Source organism: Sceloporus undulatus, chromosome 9 (genome assembly GCF_019175285.1).
Source record: "Sceloporus undulatus isolate JIND9_A2432 ecotype Alabama chromosome 9, SceUnd_v1.1, whole genome shotgun sequence".
NCBI lineage: Eukaryota > Metazoa > Chordata > Lepidosauria > Squamata > Phrynosomatidae > Sceloporus > Sceloporus undulatus.
Window position 1 is genome coordinate 34,164,340 of NC_056530.1, and position 20,704 is coordinate 34,185,043.

At 42.9% G+C, this 20,704-nt stretch overlaps 1 protein-coding gene across 1 annotated transcript in view; it reads left to right on the forward strand.

The window, feature by feature from the left end:
- The first annotated feature begins 95 nt into the window (after positions 1-95).
- ASH1L (ASH1 like histone lysine methyltransferase) overlaps positions 96-20,704 on the forward strand; it is a 98,887-nt gene continuing 78,278 nt past the window's right edge. The window contains exons 1-2 of the mRNA XM_042440786.1: positions 96-518; positions 11,479-11,998. Of these exons, the coding sequence (XP_042296720.1) occupies positions 11,582-11,998 (417 nt within the window). The 5' untranslated portion in view covers positions 96-518; positions 11,479-11,581. The remainder of the gene's footprint in view (positions 519-11,478; positions 11,999-20,704) is intronic.

The following is a 20,704-nucleotide window of genomic DNA, read 5'->3' on the forward strand; positions in this document are numbered from 1 at the left end:
GGCCGGGGAGACGTAGCTCGCGTTAGAGCGCACGCGCTGTTGGGCTGATTGACAGGCGAGAGGAAAAGGGGGCGGGCGCAAGACGCCATTGGTCGGCCGCGGGACTGATTGGCGAAGGAGAAGGAGGCGGCGAAGGTCGAAGTCAAAGCAAAGGCCGCGCGGGGAGTGAGACGCACGGTGGGCGTGGCCAAGGCGCGCTCCCTGGTGGCGCATGCGCGTTCTGCTCGGCGTCCGCGCGCCTTGGAAGAGGAGCGCCGCCGCTGCTGCTGCTGCTGAGGCTGCCCTCCCTCCCTCCCTCCCTCACGGCGGCCGCCATTTTGGATCCGCGGCCGCTTTCCGCGCGACGCCAGAAGGCAAGGCAAGGCAAGGCAAGGCAAGGCAAGGCAGCGCGGTGGGAGGATCGGCCCGTCCTCCGCGGCTGAAGGCCCCCGAGGGCGCCTCGGTCCCGCTCCGGCCCCCGAGGCGGCGGCCTGGAGGATGAGGCGGCGGCACGGGACGGGCCTCGCTGCGACACTGAGGTGAGCGAAGGGCCGCCCGTGACAGCTAGGCCGCGGCTGGGCAGAGAGGCCCAGGTCCCTGGCGGAGGACGGGAGCCAAGGAGGGTCTCAAGGCTGCTGACAGCGAAGCAGCCCTGCAGCAGGGAGAGAGGGAGGGTCTGTGGAGCGCGCCTCTCTCGGGGTTCCCTCGCTTGGCGGCGCGGCTCTCGGGGCGTGGAAGGCTGGGCAGCTGCTTCGCGAGGGTCCAGAGGCTGCGTCCGCCGTGGGGAAATAATCCGGTTCGACACCGGTTTAACTGAGAAGTGGGGAAATGATCCGGTTTGAGATGGCTCGAACTGCCCCGGCTCAGGGCTAGGGAATCCTGGGAACTGTAATTCTGTGAGACATTGAGCTCTGGCGCCATAATAAACTACATTTCCCAGGATCCCCTAGCACTGAGCCGAGGCAGTGCAAGCTGTCTCATACTGGATTGTTTCTGCAGTGTGTTTTGGGCCTGAGATGGCTCAGTGCTGTGGAATTCTGGGACTTGTAGTGTGTTGTGGCCCCGGGGCCACAACACACTACAAGTCCCAGAATTCCACAGTACTGAGCCATGGCTGTTAGGCTGGTCCCAATCCAGATTATCCCCGCAGTGTAGACGCAGCCAGTCTCTTGTTCAGCCAGGTTTTGTTGCTGATAGCCACATGCACAAGAGGACTCTGGGTAAGGTTTGGTGTCCAGACACATTGCTACGCTGTATGAAGGGTCTTCACGTTTTAAGGAAGGTGCTGTACTGTATTATTATTATTATTATTATTATTATTAAAAACCCACCCAAAAACCTACGAATGCTGGCCATGAAAGCCTTCAACTTCGCATTGGGAATCCTAGTAGTTGCATCCTTGTGGCGGTTGGGCGCTTCGACAGCCTGGCCCACATTCCATGTCTGGTTGTAGTTGCGATGGATAGGATTGATCTCCAGAGACAGTTCTTTCTATGCGTATGGATGCATGCAAGAGGAAGAATACTTCTTTGGCAACAAGGGTTGCTTTAGAGAGGCTGTGTTTTCTGTGCGGAGTGTGTTCCATTTGTAGGACAGGCAAAGCGTAGCCTGCAATGATCGCATATGCACTTGGATGTGTTTTGTTGCGTGTGCAAGTATTGGGAAACTCACATGTTCTCACTGCCTCCCTGATTTTTTACACATGGCAGAAGATCGGTGCACACGATGGACCACATTAATCCCATATGCTACTTTATTTTTGAGATGGCCATCGGTTCTTACCAGGCAGAAGTGCTTCTTGACCGTTTTCCTTTAAGACAGTTTGCAGAAATTAAAACAAATACAATTAAGTTAGCGGTATAATTAAGCTATCAACAAAATTAAAACTGGCTAAAATATTACCGTTAAAGAGAAAACAACAGGTTATACAGCACACTATGGAAAACCCTATCCCCCTGATCAGTCTGTCTTCAAAGACCTGTCAAAATGAAAAGAAGTCTTATCTGTCATCAGAAGGACAGCCAGGAGGGCATAGACTCATAGAGTTGGAAGAGACCCCAAGGCGGGCCATCCATTCCAACCCCTTTATTCTGCCATGCAGGAACTCACAATCAAAGCATCCCCATTGACAGATGGCCATCCAGCCTCTGTTTGAAGACCTCTAAGGAAGGAGACTCCACTACACTTCGATGGAGTTTGTTCCACTTTCAAACAGTCCTTACTGTCAGGAAGGTCCTCCTAATGTTGAGTATGGCCTCCCTAGAAAGGAATATCCAGAGCCTAGGTACAGCCACCAAGAAGGCCCTCTTCCACCAGCTGTACCCCTGAAAGCCTTGGGATGGGGAAATAGACTGGAAGCTCCTGGAGTTGTTGCAAGTTGTTGTATTCTCCCTGTCTCTGCAGCTAGCCTCGTTTAACAGTATGGCAACTACTCTTTGGATCAAGCAACATTTCCAAACACTCTTTGAGGGCAGCCTCTCGTAGAAAGTGCTGTAGTAATCCAAACAAGATGTAATAAGGCATATATCAATGTGGTCAAATCTGACAGCTCTAGAATGAGCGCAGCTGGTGTAAAAGCCTTAACTGTGCAAAAGCACTTCTGGTGACCTCTGAAGTCCAAGTGTCCATTTTCAGGGTGGAATCCAGAAGTACACTCAATCTGTGAACCTTCATCTTCAGGCAGGTTGTAAGCTATCCAGTACAGGCTGAATCCCTATTCCCTGATCTTTCTTGTTGAAGTCTCAGTCCATTACTGACAGTATGCGTTGTTTTAGAACCAAGACAGCTTCCATAGATTGAAGTGGAAAGAAAAATAGAATTGGGTGTCATCCTCACACTTATGGCACCAGAATGCAAAACTCTGGTAAACTTTCCCACCAGTTTCATGTATATGGTGAATGAAATGGGGATGGAATTGGCTCCTGAGGGACCCAAGAGGCCCATGGCCAAGGGGTTGAACAAAAGTCCCCTCAGCACCGAGTTCAACCCTCTAGAAATGAACAGACACAGTGTAAAACAGTGCCTCCAAGTCTCATCCCAAGAAGGTGCCTTAGAAAGCAGCTTACCTAAGAGGTCCAGCTGGACCAACTCAGACGCAGTCCGCCTGTCCAGTTTTCAGTGTAGATCGTTCACCAAAGCAACCCTTCTCTGTTCCATAACAAGACCTGAAAGAAGATAGAAATTGATCTAGACAGTGTCTCATCTAGAGACCTCTGCACTGAGAGTTACAGATGAGGGGATGAAAATCAGATTTGTGGAGGTAGATGTGATGCTTTATTTGATTGCTGTCACAATGTTAGCGTCTCTGATACTCATCTGGATCTGTGTTTTGACAAATGGTTAACTTTCTTGGGCATCAGTCCAGTGCAACTTTGGCTTAATCACGTGGTCTTCTTGTTTCTGAAACGCACCAAAACTTGAGTACAGTCAGCCCTTCATATCCACAGGTTCTTTATCTGCAGGTTTTACCATCCATGGCTTGAAAATAGGAAACCTTGATTTTACTATTTTATATTTGTTGTTGTTAACTGCGTTCAAGCTGACCCTGATTTATGTATGGCAGCCCTCTGGATGAGGCATCTCCAAGACTCCCTGTCCTCCACTGCTCTGCTCAAGTCGTATAACTTCATATCTATGACCTCCCTAATAGAGTATATCATCTAGCAGCTTTCTAGCATGCATTCCTCTTCTAGTATTTCCCTCCACCTTTCCTAGCATTATTGTTTTATTTTCTAATGAGTCATTCCTTCTCATGATGTCCAAAGTATGAAAGCTTCAGTTGGCTTCCAGGGAGATTTCAGACTTAATCTGTTCATGGATCCATTTGTTTGTCTTTCTGGCTGTCCATGGGATCCTCAGCACTCTTCTCCAGCATTGCATCTCAGATGACTTGATTTCTTCTCATCTGCTTTTTTCACTTTCCAGCTCTCATGTCCATACATGGTTATGAGGAATACAGTGGCTTGGACAATTCTAACTTTGGTGTTCAGTTGCATATCTTTATTCTTTAGGCTAGCAATGGCAAGTACATTTCTATACCGCTTATCAGTGCACTTAATCACTTCCTAAGTGGTTTACAAAGTGTAAACTAATTGCCCCCAACAAGCTTGGGACTCATTTTAGTGATCTCCTCGGAAGGATGCCAGGCTGACTTGACCCTGAGCCCCCTTCGCTGGGATGAAACTCGCAACCTTATGAATTGTGAATGAATGGCTGCAATACAGGTGTTTAAACACTGCGCCACCAGGACTCCTGGGTCTTGTCCTGGATCGAGGGCTCCTGGGTCTTGTCTCATCGCAGTCCTTCCCATTCCTAGTCCTCCTGATTTTTTGACTGCACTCACCATCCTGATCAGTGTTTGATCAGAGGTATGGAAACTCTTTTACTGCTTCTATTTCATCATTATCTAGATTGAATGCATGTAGTTCTCCTGTGGTCATTTTTGTTTTCTTTATGTTCTGCATTAAGCCTGCCTTTGCACTATTTTCTTAATAATTGGTCCAAATCTGTGGTGTTTTTGCTAGTAATATGGTATCATCCATGTATCTTAGATAATTGATATTCCTTTCTCCTATTTTTACTCCTCCTTTGTCCAAGTCTAAGCCTGTTCTCATTATATTTTCTGCATACAGGTTGACAGACTTGTCTGATCTCTTTGCCAATTTGGAACCATTCTATTTCTCTGCATTGTGTTCTGACAGTAGCCGCTTACAGATTTCTCATCAGTATTATCAGATGTGGTGGCACTCCCATGTCTTTAAGGAAGAGCATTTCAGTATGCCATTGTATTTAATGGAACTTGAGAATCCACAGATTTTGGTAGCTGTGTGTGTGTGTGTGTGTGTGTGTGTGTGTGTCCTGGTTCAAAACTTCAGCAAGGACCCACTGTATGTGTAACTTCATTTTATACTTCCATTTCATCACCTTTCTTTCTCTCATCATCGTGTGCCTCCAAGTCATTTCTGACTTATGGTGACCCTAAAACCTATCATGGGGTTTTGTTTGCAAGTTTGTTCAGTGAGAGGTTGCCATTGACATCCTGGGAGGCTGAGAGAATGTGACTTGCCCAAGATTGTCCAGTGAGTTTTCACGGTTGAGCCGGGATTCGAACCCGGGTGTCCCAGTATCCTGGTTCAACTCTCAGACCACTACACCTCACCAGTCCCCTATCAAATCAAATTACAAACTTGTCTGGACAGGTTGGCTCCTAGTACATTCAGAGATATTGTGCATAGTGTTTGAATGAAAGACAACAAAGAGAGTGTTATTGATTCAGTTAATTTTTAGTTACATTTATACCACACTTTTGCTGCTGTGAGTCTGAGGCAACATACATGGATTTCTACCTCCCCTTAAGTCTTACAACATCCCTGTACAGTATGTCACATTGAGAAAAACGATTGGCCCAAGGCCATGCAGTTGAGTATCATAACAAAATGAGTAACAGACCCTGAGTCTCCCAAGTCCCAGTTGAACATCTGAACTGCCACAGCGCAGTGGCAGAGTTGTCTGTCGGAGATCAGAGTAAGGTATCCCTGGTTCCCAGAGTGATCAACCAGATGCCTTTGTGAAACTCAAAAGCAGGACTTCAATAAATCCAAAAGCAGGACTTCAATGCAATAGCATACTTGAAGGGGGCTTATTCGGAGGGTATGACAGAGGGCATTTCTGAAGAGGGGGTATTAATTCAATAAATAAATAACAATCTCCAAAAAAGTTTGAAAAGTTTCAAAAACATTTTGTTCCCGAATGCCCAAAAGTGATATCTGCAGGGTCTAGAGGGCATTTCCATATGTTTGAAGCCCCTCTCAAGGAACAAAGTGAAACTTCACATTTTTAATATATTTATTTATTTATTATCTTAGAATATCCAGAAATGCTCTTAAAGGCCCAAAGATGTGCCCCCCCCCCATAATGTTTTTGGGCAGCAAAAAGGTGCAGTCTTTCAAGGTCTTCTGGGAAGGCTAATGTGGCCCCCTCATCTTTCACAGTTTCCTACTCTTGCATTGTTGGTATTCAGTACACTTGTCGTAACAGAACTTTTTATATTCGTTTCTCACTTTTCCAGTGGCTTGTGTAGAGCAAACTGTCTAGACTCCAGATGGGCCCATATTTTCTTCGATCAGGCTTTTCTTACCTTAGAAGCTTCCAGATGTCTTGAGGTACAGTCTCCTCATCTCCAACTGGAGATGATGGATGGTGGCTGAAATTCATTGTTTTTGGAAAGCTTCCAAGTACCAAGGAGCTCAGCTTGGCACAAATGGATTTGTAACATATTTATCTTTGCAACATTTTGCCATGGAAAGTTAGACCAAAGCGGATTTGAACCCAACATCTGTCTGCTGCGTCACTTATCCATGGCACCGTCTGTTATATTTCCATCCTGTGGAATCCTGGGATTTGAAGTTTCACAAGGTCTTTAGCCTTCTCTGCTAAAGATATCACAAAGCTAAAAATCGCAGGATTCTGTAGGATGGAGCCATGGCAGTTGAAGTAGTGCTAATCTGTATTATTTCTACAGTGCAGATGAACCCTGAGTAGTATGCTGCTGTCTCATTCCTAAATAAGAAGTTGCTCTACATAGCGGTTCTCTTGCTATTCTGCCTGATGGACAGGGACCCACAAATGTTTGCTTAATTTACTAGTCAGTCAATATTTGTGGTTGTTGCTACAGTTCTGGCATCTATAGCAGGCTTGAGAGTGAGAAAGAGTCAGGGTCTTCCTTTATTTATGTGGGGAGTGAAGTACCGTATATACTCAACTATAAGTCGAGAAATTTATGCCCAAATATTGACCCTAAAATCTGGGGTCGAATTATACAAGGGTCAATACAGTTACCATGGCTTGAGATCGACTGGAGGACAGTTAACAACAACAACAAACAGTAATAATGCTCATAAAGCTCCTTTTAAAAGTAGCCCTGATGTCCCACTCTCCGTGCCTTGGCAGCACTTGCTGAAAGAGCTGTGAGGCACCACTGTGAGTGAGCATGGAGTGATTCCCTTCTCAATCCTATCTCCAAACTTTTCTTTCTCCTCTTTGCATTTCCCCATTTTCCCTCCGTTTGCAAACTCATCTCCAAATCTTGCCTCTTCTTTGCATTTTCCCTCCGTTTGCAAACTGATCTCCAAACCTTGCCACTTCTTTGTACAGTATTTCAGACCGCTTGCAAGCTGATCTCCAAACCTTTGCTCCTCCTCCTCCTCCTTGCGTTTCCTCTGAAAACCAAGCTTCTCTTTCCTCCCCTCCACTTCCACTTTGAAGCCAACCTTAAAATCTGTCTCCTAAATTCTGCCCTTGACTTATCCACAGGGCATATCAAAATCCCAGATTTTGATCCTAAAACCTTCCCTCGACTTATACATGAGGTCGACTTGTACACAAGTATATACGGTAGATAAATAACAGTAGGGCACTTGTCCTGCTCCTTGGAAAGAAGTCTTGTGGTTTCTTACTTTGTCAGAAGCTGAAGTAGAAATGAGACTTTGTAAGAGTCAGCACAGTTTTGTGTGTCCATCTTTTCTGTAGCTGAATGCACTCACCCTTTGAGTGCTGTACCGCAGACTTTTGGATGCCTGCTTGTCAAATTCTTTGTAACTCGAAAGTATCAGTAATGTTGGCAAGAGATTTTCTGTTTCTTTCTCACTGGGGCCAGCATGGGCTTCTGGCTTGTGTTGCTATTTGCACAAGGAATCTAAAAGGACTGACTCCTGAAATTGTCAAAGAAAGTTATTGTAACTCTTACTTTCTGAGGTATGCACTTCATGTATTGGTTGGGTAGCTCTGGCAAAAGGTTCTTGTGTCTTAATTTAGAGTGACTTGCTTGCTAACATGAACAAATCCCTCACTGCTTGTACCATGTTTCAGTAAAAGAGTATCAGTCATATGATATTAGGAATTTCCCAGTCTTGACATGAAATGAAGCTTGAGAGAAAAAAAACAACCCTGAATGACAAATATTTTCTTGTGTTATATGAATTACAGTAATAGTCAATACCTGGGTGCAAAAATTCACTGTTTGATCACTTCTGTCCTGGTGATTATGTTGATATGCTTTCAGTGTAGTTCTGTGAACCTCTGCTTAGAAGCAAATTCCACTAGATTTAATGGGACTTCTCCAGGAGAAATGTGCACAGGAACCTTAACCGGACTCAAATTACTATAATTATGCCAAAAATTCTACAAAAAGTACTGGTCCATGAAAACTTAGACTGAGCAACATTGCCATCCAACTATATATGGCTTCTGGCTCGTCAGTTTGGTAAAGTCTTCAGCCTTCCAGCTTGTTAAAAATGAACATTCACTCACTTTTTCCCCCTTTCTGTAGACAACCAGTGAATGGCTTTTTAAAAAGCTTAAACTAGTGGTCTTATTTTTCAGAAAATGTGCTTAGGATTGACATCCATAAATATCTCCATGTTGTGAATAGAATTAGATGAAGATATGTCTATCTGACATGTACAACAAAACACTATTTATTTATTTATTTATTTATTTATTGTCCCATTTTGCTTCAAATGGAATTCAGTGCAATTTACAGTATTAATTAAAATAACAGTTAATTAAAGCGCAATGCCCCCATCTTACCTTTACTGGGGCAGAGCGCCAAAATTGTATTTTTGAGGGAGAAACTCGGGTGCTTCTTTCCTTGGGGGACTTAAAATTGTTCACCAGCTCTTAGTAGTTTGAGGTGTTTATTCAGCTCTGCAGGGCTGGGCCAGGCCTCTTGAAATCAGAATCCCAAACTAATGGTAGTAATACAGGTCATGATGACTGGTTAACGCATCATACTTATGAATGAGTGTTTAATTTCTCCAGAATTCTTAATTTAGCCTGAACAAATATTTTGGAGAACTGGAGAACTCAGCAACTCTTCCATTGGTATAAGTATTAGTGGATAAGACGCCAGTTCTGACGGTTGGAAGATTAGAAGGTTGGCAGTTCGAGGCCTGGATGCCACATGATGGGGTGAGCTCCTGTCACTAGTCTCAGCTTCTGCCAACCTAGCAGTTTGAAAACATGTAAATGCAAGTAGATACACAGGTACCACTTTGGTGGGAAGGTAACTGCATTCTTTTGACATTAACTGACATGAGGACCATTGCTAAGCCATTCTTTTTCAATTCTCCCATTGATGGACTGCAAGTGCCTGCATTTTAGACAGCATAGCTAGTAGTAAGGAATGCTTGTTGTTCTAGCTCAACAACATCTGGAAGGCTGCAAAATTATAGAATAGCAATAGCAGCTTCATTTATATACCTCTTCATACCATACTAAGCAGTTTCTAAGTGGTTTGCAACTGTAAGCCAATCCCATTAGTTAAACCCATTCTTAATGAAAGAGTTCGGAGCTAGGTAATATGTGAAACACTTCAAGCATTCATATGTATTGTAGAAATGCATTAACAAGCATGTGCTGAAAAAGGTAAGGGGAAGGAATTTGATATTTTTTGGAACTGAAGAAGGAACAGTCACAGTACCCTTAGGGCTCTTACATTATGGTTTGCAGATGTAATTCCATTAGCCTGTCATATTGGAAAGTGCAAAACTCCTTTTTAAGGCTTGCCCAATGAGAAAGAGTGGTCTAGGATAATACCACTAGATGGCATAAACAAGATTTATAAATCAGGGATCAGTCTGGGTGAAGGAAAGAGGGCTGCCCTGCACAATTAAATACCAAGGGTCTATATACCCCCAACACTCTCAAGCAGGATTTCCCAACCTTTTTGACTCACAGCACAGAGTCCTTATTTCTGTGGCGGACCCCCTAATAAGACTACCCTATGTCTTACAAGTAAATGGTGTTTAGGAGTATATGTAAGAATACAGTCGTCCCTCTGGATTCACTGACTTTCATGGTTTTGAATTTCCACAGACGGGAAGCCAGGAGGGACAAAATGGCATGCATGCCTGTGGGGACATGCGCAGGAGCGTGCAGCCATTAAAAACAATGAGGCTCCAATATTTGCAGTATTTCCAATTTTTGGGGTGGTGATGGTCCGGAACGGATCCCCTGTGAATCAAAAGGAACGACTGTATATTCCAGTGATGGTGAACCTTTTGCAGACCGAGTGCCCAAACTGCAACCCAAACCCCACTTATTTATTGCAAAGTGCCACGTCCCTCTGGCTTTCTAGTAAGGAACTCTGGCAAACTCTGTGCTGGAGCAACAGCATGCATGCCCACAGAGAAGGCTCTGAGTGCCACCTCTGGCACGCGTGCCATAGGTTCGCCACCACTGGTATATTCTTATTTTTTAATATCATTCAATTTTTATTTCTTTCATTTTCATGGAACGGCCGTTGAACATCTGGGAAGTTTACACAGAGCCCTAAAGGCTCCTTGGAGCACAGGTTGGGAACCCCTGCCCTAAAAGTATCAGATCTTAGAAGCTAAGTAAGGTCAGCTTTGGTCAGTACTTGGATGGGAATCTACTAAGAGATATCAGGTACTGAGGGCTGTATTTCAGAGGAAGAAGCTGACAAATGACTTCTGAGTTTTCTTTGCCTTAAAAAACCCTACGAAATTCATGGGGTTGTTATAAGTTGACAGATGACTTGAAGACACATAACACACACTATAGCAGCACTTAAAAATATTTTGGTACCACTTTTGACCCCACGGGTACTTTCAAAAAATGTGTTTTAAACAAACAAAATCAAACATTAAAAACACAAAATGAAGTTGATATGGCATCCTGGAGAGCCAGTGATTTTAGTGTTGCACTATGGTGCTACAGACCCCCACTCAGTCATGGAAATCCACTGAGTGATCTTGACCAAGTCATACTCTTTCAGCCTCAGAGGAAAGAAATGGCAAACCCCTTCTGAACAAATATACCAAGAAAACTTGGTGATAGCGTCACATTAAGGCTGCCATGAGTTGAAAACTACTTGAAAGCACAGAACAAAGATAAGAATTTGAAGGCTTTCATGGCCAGCATCCATAGTTTTTTGTGGGTTTTTCGGGCTATGTGGCCATGTTCTAGCAGAGTTTCTTCCTGACGTTTCGCCAGCATCTGTTGTCTAGAACATGACCACGTAGTCCCAAAAGCCCACAAAAAACTATAAAAATAAGAATGTTAGCCTGAGTTCCTTAATGGAAAATTAGTCTATAAATATGCTTCATGATAAAGAAATATATCTTGCCATGAGGAATATCTCCTGGAATCAACAAGATCTGTAGTAATGGATGAGAAACATAGCATTCTGGACTGAGATGGGGATTATTATTTGTTTACTACATGCTTGTTATCCTCCTAGCTTATTGCCTGTGCTGCATAAGAATTGTGTCTAGGTGACATGCTGGGAGGACTGCTAATGGTTGCGTTTTTATGTAGCTAATAAGTGTGATCAGTACAACTTTGTGGGAGAGCTTAAAGGATTTATGCATAATCGTATATTTAGCATTCAGTTCTAGTTCACAACAAAAATATCTAAATCTCTATTCTTGCACATCTTTTTGTGTTATTCTGACTGCATCTTTTGCATTTCTTCCGCAGGAAGAAGATGTTGACTACAAGTTTCATTAAAGACTTACTGATGAACCACATGCCTGCTCTTCTTTAAAAAATAAAATAAAAAATTGCAACAGCACGTACTGTGATGGACTCTCAAAATATTGCTATGTTAGGGTTGGGTTCTGGTTCTGAAGGGTTTTCTGGGAAGAGCCCCTCTGCAGTTGCCACAGGCACAGCGGGAAGCAGGAGAGAGGTGGAACTAGATGGTAGTACTAAGGAAGACGAGGAGGACAAGAGGAATTGTGAGCGGACTAGTGGTGATGAGATTGGCAAAGATGAGAGTCTGACGGATGCCCAGCAGCAATTTTCTGTGAAGGAAACTAATTTTTCTGAGGGGAATTTAAAACTAAAAATAGGCCTCCAGGCTAAGAGAACTAAAAAACCTCCTAAGAACCTGGAAAATTATGTCTGTCGGCCGGCCATAAAAACCACCACAACCAGGAGGTTGCAGAAGGTTGGGAAGATGACTGATGAGAAGAACGACCCTGGCCCTGTGAAGCAAGTGAGTGGAGTTTGTGGTGTTTCTTTCCAGTTCCCAAATCACGTCTCCTTTGAGAGAGGAGAAAGTGAAGAAAGGATGGGAAGGCGTGCAAGGGATGGGAAGAGAAGTAAAAGGGTTGCATGTCATGGAAACTCAAGAGTCACACTGATCATTATTCTTTTATAAAACTGCTGCTGAATTTCTGTTTTGGCACTTCGGGTTTGCTGTTGTGCTAATCCTTGTGTTTGAGAGCCTGGTTGTTGTTTTGTGAATGAAACTATGGCCTGTTACAGACTGCCAAAATAAAGCTGCTTCGGGTCTCTTTGGAGGTATGCTCTTTAAATGATGCATGGGTCCTAAGAGGCCGGAGGTTGCGCCAAAGCCACACTCCATTTCTAAGCACCGGAGTGCAGCTACAAATACAAATCTAGATAATACTCCATGTGTCTCTTGAAGTGATCTGTTGTCCACAAAAAGTTGTACTGCAACAAATTTGTTGGTCTTTCGGTTTGTCTTCCTGTAATAGAATAGCATGGCTTTGGAAACAAAGCAGAAGTAGCTTTGCTCATTTTGCATCGTACTGTATATTCTATGGTCTAAGTTAGCCATTGACATCTATAGTATACATCAAATTGCTTTGCTGTTTTAGTTTCATTTATAGCGTTTATATAATGGTTAATATATGTACATAATATTTCACATATATTTGCTCAATAATTTTTACAAGGTAGACAAGCATAAAAGATAGACCTTTTATAGTCAGTTTATAATCATGATGAGGAAGTTCAATTTGCAAAGGTTTTTTTTTGTAGGATCCCTAATGAATTCATAAGCCTTCTGACTCAAGGACCACTGTACTTGCAAATAATGGGGCGCATGCTTATGGCTTGGAGCAGCGTGCACGCCATGGGTGCACGCGGCTTCCATGTAAGCTGGAAGCGGCGTATAGCACGCCCATGTATAACGTGAGTGCACTGTACCCTACACTTCTTGCTTTTGAAATTCATTTTGTTAGTTTGGCCCAACTCTAATCTGTTAAGGTCATTTTGAATTCTGATCCTGTCTCTGGGGTATTAGTGATCCCTCCTAATTTTGTGTTACCTTTTTAAATAAACAGCTATGGAATCTTTCCTGGTAAAATGTTAGGTTCATAGTGGTATTTTTAGTTCATTGTTATTTTCAATAACATTGAAAAAAATGTTAAATTCAAACTAGTTTGGGAGGAAATTGTATTAATTAGCTTTTTTTGAGGGTACAAAATTAACTTGTTGATTTATGTTGCTTTTGTCAATGCAGTATATTTGTTAAAACAATTAAATATCTAAACACAACAATATTGTTACTATTTCAAACAGGTGTTCTTTTCTTTAAAATGGCTGTCAAAACATGCAGAAATCCAAGGTGTTTTCTGTGTGAGTTTTTAAAATTCCACAGCAGGGGAGCCAAATAAAGTCTGCCATGTATTACGAGTTTCTTAGAAGTTTAAAAGCAATTTCAATTTAACTTCTATCCATAAGTTGTGTCTCTGAGGTTTCCCAAGTATGCTGGGCCATTCTTTATTGAAACATCTTTTTTCAGACTCTTTACCAAGGCAGAGTAGTGCATACTCTCAGCCTCAGAGGAAGACAATGGCAACCTCCCTCTGAAGAAACTTGCCAAAGAACCCCCATGATAGGTTTGCCTTAGGGTTGCCATAAGTTGGAAATAACTTGAAGGCACAACAACGACATACACACAGAAGAGCTACTACTCGTTGTTAGATGGGGTGAGGGAATTGTAGCAGTCCCAGCAAAGCCTCCACATCACATACACATGCACACATTTTCAGGGTGATTTTAGTTTGTTTTCTAGGTGGAAAGCACAAGCACACATGGCAGTGTGCCACCTCTAAACTCCCAGCTACCCAACCCCCCTTTTTTATTCCAAAATAGTATGTTGTAGCATACATTTGTGGCCTATAATGGGGGTGTGGGGTGACAATGGGCACTTGTCCTTTGTGGAGTTGTGTACCAGTGGTGTAGAGGACTTTGTTCAGCCACCATAATAATGTTGGAGTCTGTTTCCTCCCCACCCCCTCCCCAAAGGATTGATTTGAGCTTTTACCTTTGAGATAGTGCCTTCAGAGTTAAGGAATATTATGAGGAAAGTAAAACTGCATCTTACACTTTTCTTGTGTTGAAGTTTATATTGTGTGCACGTTGAGGCAGTACTGTCTTTTCCCTTTATCCTCTAAGGCAAAAATGGAGTATATGTGGCCCTCCAGATGTTGTCAGTCTCTAGCTCCCATCATCTTTCACCATTGATCATACTTACTGGGGTTTGTGGAACTTGAAGTATAGCTACATCTGGCATTTCACATGTTTTTCCATCCCTGTTGTCAGACATCATAGCCATAAATAACAGTGATTGGCATTGCAGTGTTTAACAGACTAAATCGGTTTGATTACAGCTAAAAACTATTTGATTGACTAAAAAGTATTCCCTGATTAAAAGTGTGGGTGGCACATGCCATCTCCTTCCCCTTTCTCCTCTTACTGACTCACTCTCATATTGGAAGGAATGTCTGTTGTAAGGCTCTGTCTGCTATGAGACACCTCCATTCCTTAAAAACAATTTATTTTGGTCTGTTGTGTACTTTCCCACACCTTCCTCTCCCACATTGAAAAGTGTATTGGAATTTCTCCAGAGAAAGTGAGAGAAAACCTTAACACCAATGCTATTAGATACTGAAGTAGTTTGTTGGATCTTAGAATCATTAATATCATCACATTGAAGACTATGAATGGTCAATTGTTCACTCCATTAAAACTCAGTCATTGATACATACACTTTTTCAGTGATTGGTCTATTCACATGATGATTGATTCATTCATTCTAGTAATGATGATAGCTAACATGAAATCCAAGGTTGGTGGGATGCTAATTATATTTTTTGGGGGAAATAAATGTTTGTTTGTTTGTTTGTTTGTTTGTTCATATGCAGCCCTTTATCAAAGCAAGAGCCTACTGTAGGTTTGCATTAAAAATTCAACAAAAATGTAATAAAAATGAAACATTTATTGGAGCAGCAGAATGAGATATAAAATGCCCAAGAGAATAGAAAAGGTTTTGCTTGAGGCCTAAAGAGTACCAACGATACAAGCCAGGCAGTCTTTGGAACCCTATGAGCAGAATGCCACACCTAAAAAAAGCCCTTAGTCTAGCCATTCAGCCACATCTAATCTCCACAGTTGAGGGGTAGCGGATGAAGAAAAACATACACAAGGCAGGGGCTGGTGAGTACAGTCCTGCCATGCCATCTCCTATGCCACATAGGCCACCTGTACTTTTATATAGCATCCCTGTCATGGTCACAGCAACAACCGCATTCAGAACATCTACCACATCTCATTTTTTTCTGTGATAACTCCAGGTACGCTTTATACTAGGGCTAAAGACACAGAAGTGTTAGTCTACAATGTCTCTTGTCTTGTCAACCAAGGTTCCTGTGCTAAACCAGTGGCTGGCAACTGTAATGAACAGAATGAGGGCAAACAGACTGAAGACTTATCCAGACAAGACAGAGGTGCTCCTGGTCAGTATAAAGACAGATCCATGAATAGGGATTCAGCCCGAGTTGGATAGGATTATGCTTCCCCTGAAGGTGTGCGGTTTGGGGATACTTGCTTTGAGCCTGGAAGTCCATGTTTCAGTAGTGACCAGGAGTGCTTTTGCAGTTAAAGCTAGTGCACCAAATGTGCTTGGCCATGGTGGTATATGCCTTGGTTACATCCTATTTCGGCTAGAAAGTGCTTAGAAACTTCAGTTGGCCCAAACAGCTGCCGCCAGGTTGCTAACAATAGCAACTATTGTCATAACCAGCACTTGGAATTGAGTCTGGAAACAGACTAGAAGTTAGTGGACCTTTTGCAGTAAGGGAGTTGTAACTAGCCCCACTTAAATTCAAAGTCAGACTACTCTCACTTAACAATTTAATAATCCATATATAAATACATCCCCATGGCAGGGGGTTGGATTGGATGGCCCTTGTGGTCTCTCCCAGCTCCATTATCCTATAAATTTTACCAGTTAAACAGTCTTAACACTACAGTATCTTAGTTTTCAAAGAGATAGCTGTATCAGGGTACCATGTTTCAGGGTAAGAGGAAGGAATTGTGGGAAGGAATCAAGCAGCACCTTTAAGACTGATTTATTTTAGCATGAGCTTTCATGAATTTCAGTTCACTTCTGATGCGGTGATTGTCATCAGTGCCTGTGATGAGATAGATTGAAATCCACAAAAGCTTATGCTAAAATAAAAATAAGTCTTAAAGGTGTAAGTAGATGCATCTTCCTCTTTCCTTTTCATTCTAAGATTGATAATTTCCCCCCAAAATAAATTGAAAAGTGAGAAATGTTGGGCCAGTCTTACAGTGGGGAGAGGTGAAAGCTGCACATTCTATGTGTAATAAATGATGTTGTTTACATAGTATTATTATTTGTCCTGGGGGCACTCTTTGGATTTTTGGCTCAGGACCTGAAATGAAATTTGCACTTATGCACCTGCCTGGGGCCTCACAGTTTTTTGCCTTCTTTGTCTTTGTTTGTAATACTCTCACCTACAGTGTAATACTCTCACCTACAATATTTGTTAGGTATTGGTTTGCTACCCTTGGACATCATAATCCAGGAACTGCAGCAGCAGAGCAATTCATTGCTTGAGGCACAAATGGGCAAATGCAGCCACTGGAATATTCCACCTATTTATAGCTGAACAGCTTTGAGACTACAGTATTCCAGTCTCTAGGATAATGTGAAGGCACGAAGGTGACAGCCACAAGCTCTGTACTGACAGCTGTAACATGATGCCGTTCAGATAGGGAAACAAGATGGCACTTGCTTCTGTTCTCTCAGAGCTGCCTGTTTCCCCAAGAAACTGCTGAGCACATGTATCTTTCCATTCCTTGCAGTGTTCTTGCCTATGCAGGTGAATGCTACAGAAGGCTCTCTACCAGTTCAGCTGCAGCTTGCTTTGAAAAAATTGCAAGGCCAAAACTATTCTTCCCTCCTTCAGCTTTTACAGCTTCTGAGGAGAGCAGTATTTTTTGAGAATCTCGTTTTCCAGAGCTTATGTAAACTAAGGGGGGGGATACAGATAGGCAGAAAGTGGCGGCGAGACATGGATCCTTGCACATTGCGGCAGCAATGCACCATGAAAAAGGAGCAGCAAAATGTGGCTCCTTTCTCCGCTACTGCCAAGGCGCCATTAGTGTGCTGGAGTGGCGCAGGGACATCCCTTGTGTGCCGTGCCATTTGGATGCAAAAGAGATTCCATCTCAACATTAGGAAGAACTTCCTGACAGTAAGGGCTGTCCAACAGTGGAACACACTCCCCCGAAGTGTAGTCAAATCTCCCTCCTTGGAGGTCTTTAAACAGAGGCTGGATGGCCATCTGTAGGGGATACTTTGATTTGGATTTCCTGCATGGCAGAATGGGGTTGGACTGGATTGCCCTTGCGGTCTCTTCCAACTCTATTATTCTATGATTCTATGAATTGCCTCCAAGTCAACCCTGATGCATAGTGCCCCAAGACCCCCCCTATCCTCCACTGCTCTGCTTCAGTCTTGTAGATTCAGGCCAGTGACCTCCCTGATTGAGTCTATCCATCTGGCATGCAGTCTTCCTCTCTTTCTATGATGATGATGATGATGATGATGATGATGATGATTATGTTTTATTTATATAGCGCTGTAGATTTACACAGCGCTGTGCATACAAACAATAAAATAGATAAAGTAAACCTGCCCATGGCGTACAATTACTTTCCTTTACCATTCCTAGTATTATTGCTTTTTCTAATGAGCCATGCTTTCTCAAAATGTGTCCAAAATACGACAGCCTCAACTGGATTCCAAGGAGATATCGGTCTCGATCTATTCTAGGTCCCATTTGTTTGTCTTTTTAGCTCTCTACAGTATCCTTAGCACTCTTCTCCAGCACCACATCTCCGATGAATTGATTTATTTCTGTCTGTTTTCTTTATTTCTTTATTTCTCTCACATCTATACATCGTAATGGGGAATACAATAGCTTGGACAATTTTAATTTTAGTGCTTAGTTGTATATCTTTACACTTTAGCATCTTGTCTAGTTCTTTCATAGCTGTCCCATTCCTAGTCTCCTTCCAATTTCTTGACTGCAGTCACCATTCTGATCATAAGTATGGGAACTCTTTTACTATTTTAATTTATTCATTGTCTAGGTGGAATTTATGTATTTCTCTCGTGAGCATCTTTTTTTGTTCTCTTTCTGTTCAGCATTAAGCCTGTCTTTGCACTTTCATCTTTGACCTTCTTTAGTAACTGTTCCAAGTATCTGCTGTTTTCCATTAGTATTATGGTGCCATCCGCATATCAACTTAGATTGTAGATGGTCCTTCCTCTTATCTTCACTTCTCATTCTTCTGTGCCTAACCTTATTATTTTTTCTGCATACAAGTTGAACAAATAGGGGGATAGCATACAGTCTTGCCTGACCTCCTTGCCAATTGGGAACCATTCTGTTTCTCTGAATTCTGTTCTAACAGCAGCCTCTTGCCCTAAGTATCAATTTCTCATCAGGACTATCAGATGTAGTGGCACTCTCATGGCCTTAAGAGCCACCCATAGCTTTTCATGATCTATACAGTCAAGTGTTTTGCTATAGTTTATAAAGGACATGCTGATTTCCCCCCCTGGAATTTCTTAGTACGCTCCATTAGGCGTTGTATGTTTGCAATATGGTCCCTAGTGTCTCTTCCTTTCCTGAACTCCACTTACACCTATATTTTATACTCTGAAAAATCTTTTTTAAATGAGGAAATAAACCAGAAATCACCTTCCATTTTTTAAAAAAAGCAACCCTGTCCTTTGAAAACAGTTTTAAAGTTTGAGTGCGACATAACGTCTGAGTATGCATATAGCCTTGCTACTGTGCCCTCTCCCGAACCTTGGTATAATCCCCCCCCCCAGTTTTAGGGAATGTATTTATTTATATGTAAAACAGCTTGTGCAGAAAAAATTGCCATTGGAATGTGAACTTGATCACTGGTAAATGTAAGTGCCAGTTCCCTTCCTTTTCTGCCCCTCCATCTGCTACCAAGGCTAGCCAGGAGAGTAGTATGTCAGTTTGGTCACTACTGCCTGAAGGTGTCTTGAAATCCTTCAAAAGGGAGTGTTCAACCCTTTCCCCCACCTGCCATTTTAATTCCAGAAAGGCAGAAAGCAAATGAGGGGAGATAGGTTTTTCTGCATGGCCAAATGTCTTGACTCCACAGTTTGCCAGACAACCACAAATCTTTGTCCTAGTCTTGATGCTGGAGAGATGGTGGGAGCTTGGGAGAGAGCCTGACCACTTGTCAGGTTTCCCACTGGACAGAGTCCCTTACTCTGATGAGCATCATTGTTGAAGCCCACCTCAGTGCCTTGTTTCTAATGTCAGGCATTCAGAGGAATGTTACCTGTGCATGAGGTTCCATTTAGCTATCATGACAATTAACCATTACTAGAACAATAAATGCATTGTTCACAGTCTTCTCATATCTTGTAATTAGTTGCCATGGTTATAGGTCCTGCAGTAGGAAAGATCCAGGATACAAGAAGGTGATGTTAAGGCCAGGCTGAAGAATCAATCAAGTCTCTTTTTAATGGCTCCTTGTTGAGTTGTCAGCCCTCCGTATGCAGGGAGTCTTTATCTATGAGTTCAGTCATTCATGGCTTGACAGTACTGTATTAAATATAAATATATAAATCGCCAAAAGTAAACCTTGATTTTGCCACTTTATGTAAGGGATTACATTTTATCATGCCACTGTATTTAAAGACCCATGAATTTTGATATCCATGGAGGGTCCTGGAACCATAATTCAGCTCATCTCAAGGGCCCCCATGGCTGGGGGAACTGGAAGTCAGTCTGACCAAGTAGGCCAGAAGAAGAGAATTGATCTGAAACTGTGGGCCATAACAGATGGCTCTATGCTGTCCCTTTGATTGCTGGATTGGGGCTGTGGCAATTGCATGTTACGGTCCCGATCTGGTGTTTTTCCAGCCCCAAAAGAAGCCGCAAAATGCCACTCCTTCTTGGGGCAGAAAAAAGTCACCTTTTCTGCCATGGCGGTGGCTTTTCAGCTTTCTGTGTCATGTAAACGCTGCACCACAGAAATGTCGTGACTCTGCCCACTGTATAGTCAGTGTGGCAGCATGACACTGGCTTGGGGGGGGTGTTGGGGTGTGCGCCATGTGTACGCCACACCCCACACCACCCTGAAGCCAGCGTTTTTTGCCAGTCTGTTTTGGCCCTATGATTCCAAGCAAACTTGTATCAGAGGAGCAAGATGCAGAAAAAGAGAGGTTTGGATTCCCGAATAGTAATCAAAGAACATGAGCTTAGGGCAAGTCTTAAACAAGAAATCATTTGTTTAGGCTGAAGCACAAGCTTCCTTCAGTGGGGCAAATATTGCAGCTTCAAAGGCAACCTCAAAGCCTAGAGTTTAGGCTTTCCTTTGGAATTAGAGTGCTTATGGCAGAGGAGGCTAGACACTGAAGCCTAACTGCTGAAAATCTTGCCTTCCTTCAGCTGCCGTTAAGGTAATCTTATAGAGAACAGTTGAGGGTATTTGTGATGGGTGGGATTAATTTACAAGTGTGATGCAATGCCATATGGCTTGGAGTGTTTTTCCTCCCTACTAAGATGTACGGATTTTTTTGTAT